Below are 8,317 nucleotides of genomic sequence, written 5' to 3'. Positions count from 1 at the left end.
GAGAGAGAGAGAGAGAGAGAGAGAGAGAGAGAGAGAGAGAGAAAGCCTTTGCAATATAGCAAGTGTACTAGTGTTGACCTGGTGTATGTTACACGAACCTTTGTAATACAGCAAGTGTACCAGCATTGACTCGGTGGATGCCATCCAACAGGACGAGTTTGCCTTCCAGAGCAGCATTCACAAGGGGTGAGGCACGCCAAGCAGTGTCTCCACTGGGAAGAGTGTACCTCTGCTGTAGCAGGTCACGTGCTGTCATATCCTAGAGCCAATTACCACCATCCCGAGAAGAATTAATTCTAAGAAATATTTAATGCTTATTTAGATTTATAGTCATTTTCTCTGCACATAACGTTTCCCTTTGCATATATTATTTTTATATATCAATTGGGAAATTATCTCAAATTCACCAAAGAGAAGTATCTTGAGAAAGCTGTAGCGTTTTTCCCCCCTATTATATATTTACATAACACAGTATGAATGAGGGATTTCCTCTCTCTGTCTTTCTCCTTTTATTTAGTACTTTCCTCCAGTTTAAAAATGTTTGTTTAGCCAGGTGCAGTGGCACCTGCCTTTAATCCCAGCACTTGGGAGGCAGAGGCAGGAGGATTTCTGTGAGTTCAAGGTCAGCCTGGTCTACATAGAAAGTTCTAGGCCAGCTGGGGCTCCAGGGAGATCCTTAAAAAAAAAAAAAAAAAAAAAAAAAAAAAAAAAGTTTGTTTAGATAATAGCAGTAATTACCACCTTACTTTAATGGAATCAAACTCGATCAACTCTACTCCAGGAAGGTGCACTATGTATTAGTTCTCTTTTAAAATGAGAAGCTGCAAGCCGGGCGTGGTGGCACACGCCTTTAATCCCAGCACCCGGGAGGCAGAGGCAGGCGGATCTTTGTGATTTCGAGGCCAGCCTGGTCTACATAGTGAGTTGCAGGACAGCTGGGGCTACAGGGAGATCATGTCAAAAAAATTTTTAAAAAAAAAAAAAAAAAGAAGAGAAGCTGCACAAACTCAACATTGAGGGATGCTTATCAGGAATGTGCATTTTCTTTTGAAAAGCCTTCAGAGGCCCATATGCTGCCTGATTCTGTAGGTTCACAGAGGCTCAGCAACGGAGGAAATAGGATGAGGTACAGGAATCAAAAAACAATAGCATGGTAGCATGGCACTCACCAAGCAGTTTTGAAGGGCACACATACAACGTGCTAGCACTAAAATAGTGTCTAACAGATCTAAGGGAACTATTAATAGTTGTGATATATAAAACTACTATGAAAAATGTGGCACACTAATGAGTTCATATACAGAATATACTTCATGCAAATCTTCTGAATACTCTCTTAAGATACATATTTAACACAAAGTAAGTACTTTAATGTGCAGTGTCCACATGTGACTCTAAGAGGGGCTGTTACCTTACTAGGAAATTTGAATTTTAAATTGCGTTTTTCATCATTTGAGTATTTCTGTACATTACTGTTTCTTTAAATACTAATAGTGTGTTTTATCTTTTAAAAAATAATACAAGCAGTATTTTCTTACATGTGTTGTTGAAGATGATGTCTTTTCTTTTATCAGGTTCATCTATATTATGGGCCACTTGTATCAAACAAAAAATTAAACTTTTGAATTACTTATCCAAAACTTTAAAACTCTTTTAAAGCAAAAAACTAATGGATTCACTTATATTTACAAAAACAACAAATCTGCACTGAAATTAAGATTTTTTTATTTGTTTTGAGACAGGTTCTCCCTGTAGCCCAAGCTGGCCTGGAACTCGCTATGTAGACCAGGCTGCCCTTGATCTCATAGAGATCTGCCTGCCTCTGCCTCCTACAGGCTAGGATTAAAAGCTTGCACCCCCACACCTGGCTAAATTTAAATTTTTATATAAGCTGTATGAGCAGTATCACTCAATACTGCCAATGACAGTTAACAACAGCCAAGATTAAACTCATTCCCATCAACAGTAATCTGGGGCCGAGTGGGATAGATACTCTCCACACTAGCTCATGCTATAGAAAGGTAAATGGATTGCTCTGTAGCAAAGTTATAAGTAAATCAAATATGTGTTAGTAGGTCACTTACATAATCAAATTATTTAAAAAATCAAATATATATATTTGCATAATGTATACATGCATATATGTACACATAGATAAAAATCTTTTTAAATTTAGAATTAAAGTAAATTAACTTAAAACTCTCAACATTAATTATTCCAGAAAAATATTTACTACAGTCACATCACATATTGTCCTAGAAAAGTAAAACAAAATCATGCTTTAACATAGTGACTCAAAATCAAGGATATATATTTTAGAAACAGCTGGGGAACTTTTGAAAAACACATAAGCTTAATCTCCCTGAAGATTCTGATTGAATAAGTCTAAGCTACCTGTTTATATTAACATGCTGCTGTCTCCTAAGCAAGATACTGTTTTTGTAAGACATGCAGTTAATGTGAACCTGTTTCATTTATTTATACCCCTGCTTTATTCTAATAGGACTAAAGAGATTGTACAAGGACATACAAAACACTCAACAAAATAGCATAACTTAAAAGGTGCAAAAATAGAGCTGGAGAGATGGCTCAGTGGTCAAGAACACTGACTGTTCTTGCAGAAGACCTGGGTTCAAATTCCAGCACCCACATGGCAGCTAACAACTGTCCATAACTCCAGTCCCAGGGGATCCAACAGCCTCTTCTGACCTCCGTGGGCAATGCACGACATGGGTGCACTTACCTACATGCAGGCAATACACACATACACATAAATTTTTTTTTTTAAAGGTACAAAAATAAAGAGCAGACTTTGCTTCCTTTAAAAACCTGATCCTTAGGCAGAGTACTTGCCTAGCACACAAGAAGCCTACAGGTTTGATCCCAGAGGCCAACAGCCCTGTATATGTGAGATGCTGTCTCAAATAAATAAACAAACACGAAAACAAAATACAACACAACACCAATAAAAAAGAAAGAAAAGTCCTACTAGAATTCAGAGAGGACGCAGATTGATAAAGGCAGTCCACTCATGTCACACTGCAAAGAAAAGAATGAATGCTAACTTTGAAAGTGCCTGGTCCACACTGAAAACAGATACTATTGGCCCAGTTCAGCTTCAGTCTTTTGTATGGGTTCAGAAAAAGTGAGATGAGGAATGTCGTGAGTCTGGTATAAGAAGTTCAGAGAAAAGAGCTGAAGCTACCTAGTAACTGGTACATTATTCTTGTTAGGGTTGTTGTTTTCAGTAGAGAGAATTCTTCATTCTTAAATGAACATATCCTAAATCACAATTCTGTGCCAGACATGAAAAAGCACAGTTTCATATGGTCATGATGGCAAAGGACTTTACTATTAAGTTAATTCACACAGTGTTTATACTGTTTACCTCATTGACCTGAGTAAATATTTCCTAGTAGAGATGACAAAGACAAACACCACAATGGGCTCTCCATTTCCAACCCAGCAGTTGGTGACTCCCTTATATTTACTGAAGTAAAATGAAGTAATTATTTGTTGTTACACAACAAAATGAGTTTTAACAGCTCAATACAGGCCAATGCTATTAAAACTAACTCTACTGCTGGCGTTGTGCCACACACCTTTAATCCCAGCACTTGGGAGGCAGAGGCTGGTGGATCTCTGTGAGTTTAAGGCCACCTTAATCTACCTGGTGAGTTCCAGGCAAGTTGGGGCTACAGGGAGACCCTGTATCAAAAAGACAAAATAAAAATAAATAAAAAATAAATAAAAATAGAAAATTAACTCTAGACCAGAAATAATTCATTTATTCAGTCTTCAAAGTGGTAAAAAAAAAAAAGAAAATGGTTTGCATTTTGTAGACTAGCTCAGTTCAGTTTTATCACCTCAACTTTCTACATACCTTCATGAAAACCACTCATTTCTAGTATCCTTTGCATTAAGTTCCTTAAAAAACAAATCCTTAACCAGGCATGGCAATGCATGCCTTTAATACCAGCACTCAGGGGGCAGAGGCAGACAGATCTCTTGTGAGTTCAAGACCATCCTGGTCTACACAGTGAGTTTCAGGCCAGCTGGGACTACATAGTGAGACCTTGTCTCAAAAAACAAAACAAAAAATCCTTAGACAAAAAGTATTTCCTTTACTATAAACTGTTGGTTTTCATAAATAAGTTCCTTTATCAAAATTCCAGCTTTTCCTTAAGGAGATAGTTGGAACCATTTTCCTAAATATTAGTAATATCAGAAGTTACTTTCAATTGTTACTTTCAATTGTCTAGATGCATAAAAATTTGCTCCATGTTAATTAGTAGAGGTGAAACACATTACCATTGAAATCTACCTGGTGATTTTATATCCATGCTCAGGTGGATCTCAGAAAGTAACCAACTGTGACTAGTAATAATCAGATATATAGAGATTAGAGACGCATGTGCAAACATCTAAGTGTTAGTAGCATTAAAAATGAGTTTTTCTGTATGAAAGAGTATATTTTTAAATGAAATGGAGATCTTTTTTTTAAAGGTTAAAACCTCATTCAATTTTATATCTTATAGGGTTTATACTGAGTTCAATATTGTATAACCATATTAATTCAACTGTGAACCCAAAAATTTATATCTTAAAATGAAATTGAGATCTTCTTTAAAGGGTAAAAACTCATTCAATTTTATGTCTTACAGGGTTTATATTGAATTCAATATTGTATAACTGTATTAATTCAACTGTGAACCTAAAAACTTACAGCCACTTTTGAAAGAGATGAATCTTTGCTCTGGAAATTGTTATTGAATATGTTAATGCTATAATGAAATGCTTCTACTAATCAAGTGGTTATCAGGTAAATAATTTTAAAAAATAAAAATAAAAATCCATTGGAATCTATTTTAAAAAAAAAGAATTCAGACAGACCAAACTAAATGCTCATAGAACTAGATCCTATTAAATCTAATTAACAGAAAATTTCAGCATAATCTAAGTAGCAATATAAATTAATTTCAGTTAATATGCTCATTTTAAAAACAAAGTAGCTCCATTTTCAAACATTTCTTTGTATGAGCTATTTAGTTTTCAATTCCCTGAATTTGTTTTAATATTTTTATTTAACAAATACATATGCAGTATCATGGGTGCATGTGTATATGTATATGCATGCATGTATGTGTGTATGTATCTGTGTGTATGTGTGTATGTGTGTATGTGTATGTGTGTGTGTAGTGTGTGTGTGTGTGTACATGTCTTATTCTTCCTACCTAGAGGCACATCCGTATTAAACTGAAAAGTGAATATTTTTTAAATGTTGCTTTTTATGGGCATCTTGCAAACACACTAATCTTTTTTTTTTAAATCAAGAGAGATAAGTACCCTTGTTTCTTCATATATTTTCCACATCCCCCAAACCTTTGAACTTAAGAATAAAAATAGCAGTAATGATATCATACAGCCCAGCCATTTCCTCTTTCTGCATTTCCTTAAAAACTTTAAAACAACAGGACATGAAATTAGTTCCTTTAGTGCACCCATTGTTTTACTTCAATTCCTCTCTTTTTCCAGATCCCTTGAAAGCATCCATACATCTCCCAAGATCTAATGTCATATTAAACTGTTCTCTTTCTTTTGCAGCAGAGAAAGCCTACTGAAAATAAAAATGTCCTGATGAGAAGCACAGCTGCATTAAATGTACCTGAAATATAGATTTGAAATTTAAAGCAATAATATGTCTTGGATGTTTTTAAGATTTTTTAATAGTCTAAGCTAATTTTCTAAAATTTTCACAAGAAACCTAGATATAAGTCATTAGCGCAATAAAGTGACTATGGTTGTTTATAAAGTGGCTAGAATTAGATTAGAATTTGTTTCAAGTTATAATGTCATCATAAAGAAAACTGACAGTGTGTTTTTAGTGTACAAAGAAACTTTAACCATCTTGCTTTAAATGTAAGTGCTCATACAGAACTACAGTTTGACATTGCAATGCTTAATGGAGTTTTTGGAAAACAACTACAATGGCTGGCAGACGTGGATGTGAAAGCATATACACAATATAACCTGAACTAGACTTAAAACGATACATATTACCACACACATGAACTCAGAGAAGTGTTAGGAAGTATTTCAGTTGGCTTGAAAAAATATATCTAACACACTAAAGATTAAATGTTGTATTGGCTGGAGAGATGGCTCGGTGGCTAAGAGCACTGCTGCCTCTTACAGAGGACTCAGGTTTGATTCCCAGCACCCACAGAGCAGCTAACAACCATCCATAACTGGAGTTCCTGGGGATCCAAAGCCTTCTTCTAACCTCCATGGGCATTACATGATATGAGTGGACTTACATGCATGCAGGCAATACACCCATACACATAAAGTTAAATAAATTAAATAAATATTTAAAAAATAAAAAATAAATAAATGCTAATGGATTGAGAAAAGTTTAAACATGGGAAGATGAAACCAAGAAAGGAAAAAGATTGTATGAAAAGTATATATTGTGAGGATGACTGCAAGTTAAACCTAATCTTTCTGATATATAACATAAAGGCTATCACAGCTGTGCACAGTAACATGTTGGCACACGCCCATAATCCCCAAATTGGGAGATAGAGGCAGGAGAATCTAGAATTTGATGTTAACTATTCCACAAAATGACCACAATTATATCTAGCTGCCACCACTGATGTAAAATATCTTTAAATATACATACAGAATATTGAAAAGTTATAGTTGGAATATCTCTAGGTAGTTGTGACTCTTTAATCACTTATTTCTAAATTAAAATAGAAACAGTGGGCATTTGCTACATTTTATTTTGATGAATAAACACTACTTGTTATTTTGTTTTTCAGAAGAAACTAGCTAGATTTTTGTAGGCTTTCTAACTCTACCAAGAAAAATCTATCCGTCATATAAATACTAAGAAACTGGGATTTCAGTGAATAAAAGAATACACCAAGATTAGCTGATACAAACCCACTTTTACAATAAGGGATTTAATTATGTCCATATCAATGGTAGAATATTATATAAATATTGTAGGTCTTAGGATAGAAACAAAACCATTATTTACAGAGCCTAAGCACACTCAGTGAACAGGACACAGGGCATGCTGCCAACAACATTCCTCAGTGTTATTTATGCTTAATCTAAAAGGGCCTTTCAATTTACAACTATTATAAAGTTATTTGTAAACTATCCCATGGTTCTCCCCTAAGTTCTTCTTTTAAAGAATTACTTTCAATCTTCACATATAAAATAAATGTTCTTGTTTACGCAGATGATGAGATGTTGGCACTGCAAGCCTGATATAGTTGCTTTCAGTTACTGTGCTGTCAGCAGTATGTTGACTTTGACTCATTTAGACCTCCATACCATGAGGCCACTAGAATCTATTTTGAGATCATCTGCTCTAGATAAAGATTCACTTTATGAACATGAAACAAAATTCCCTGGAAAGATGTAAGTGGGTAAAAACACTTGCCACACAAGCCTGATGACCTGAGTTCAATCCCTGGAAATCACTGTGGAAGAAGAGAATTCACTCCCAAACATCATCCTCTAATCTAAACACACACACACACACACACACACACACACACACACACACCATAAATAAAATTAAAAAATTTTTCTGATTGCAGCTAATCAAATCTACCATCTTATCAACGGTGGACTCAAATAAAGGAAATACTACAAAAGTCTCAAAATAGACAAGGTCAGAGTGGTTGCAAGTAATATTATATATTAAATGAAGATATCCATCAAATTCTCTCCTGATATTCTCCCTATACTAGAGGCTAGACAGCTGGAAAAAACATTTCTTAATGTCTTTGCAACTAATATTCTATAAGTGACTTGAGTTTCGCCAAGCATTCTCATATGCAGGAGAAAGGGAATCTGACGGCTGAATGATGAGAACAAGATGGCAGCCAGGACAAAGATGGCAGCTCTTCTACAGGCAGCTGTGCCTGAAATTCTCCTGGCTGTCTTTCTTGACTAGGTAAACTCTGTTCCTTTCCCAAAACTCTGGAACCTACTTGGTACCCTGTAATAAATCTCTTTTAGTATTAGATAGCAAAAATAAATACTGTTGTCCACAAAGAAAAACACAACTTTAAGGATGGCATTAAAAAGTAAAGCAAATTATTACGGAACAATATTTTATTCAAATTGTAATGCAAGCTTTGCCACTTTTAAAAAATTATATATAGTTTTATAAGAGAACAGATGGGAAAGTAGCAATGAATTTGTTTAAGTATCTGAGTAAATTGCCTTATAATAAATTAATTTTTAAATAAAATAAAAAGATACAAAATCACAATCTGTGTAGGTATTGATT

The 8,317-nt window shown here is 34.8% G+C and overlaps 1 protein-coding gene across 2 annotated transcripts in view; it reads right to left on the bottom strand.

The window, feature by feature from the left end:
* Vwa8 (von Willebrand factor A domain containing 8) overlaps positions 1-8,317 on the bottom strand; it is a 438,392-nt gene that overhangs the window by 285,294 nt on the left and 144,781 nt on the right. For both annotated transcript variants that reach the window (XM_008854688.3, XM_017794762.2), the window contains exon 13: positions 99-259. In XM_008854688.3, coding sequence (XP_008852910.1) covers positions 99-259 — 161 coding nt within the window. The remainder of the gene's footprint in view (positions 1-98; positions 260-8,317) is intronic.

This window comes from Nannospalax galili, unplaced genomic scaffold (genome assembly GCF_000622305.1).
Source record: "Nannospalax galili isolate Female #2095 unplaced genomic scaffold, S.galili_v1.0 scaffold386, whole genome shotgun sequence".
NCBI lineage: Eukaryota > Metazoa > Chordata > Mammalia > Rodentia > Spalacidae > Nannospalax > Nannospalax galili.
This window is presented reverse-complemented; position numbering and strand designations above follow the sequence as displayed.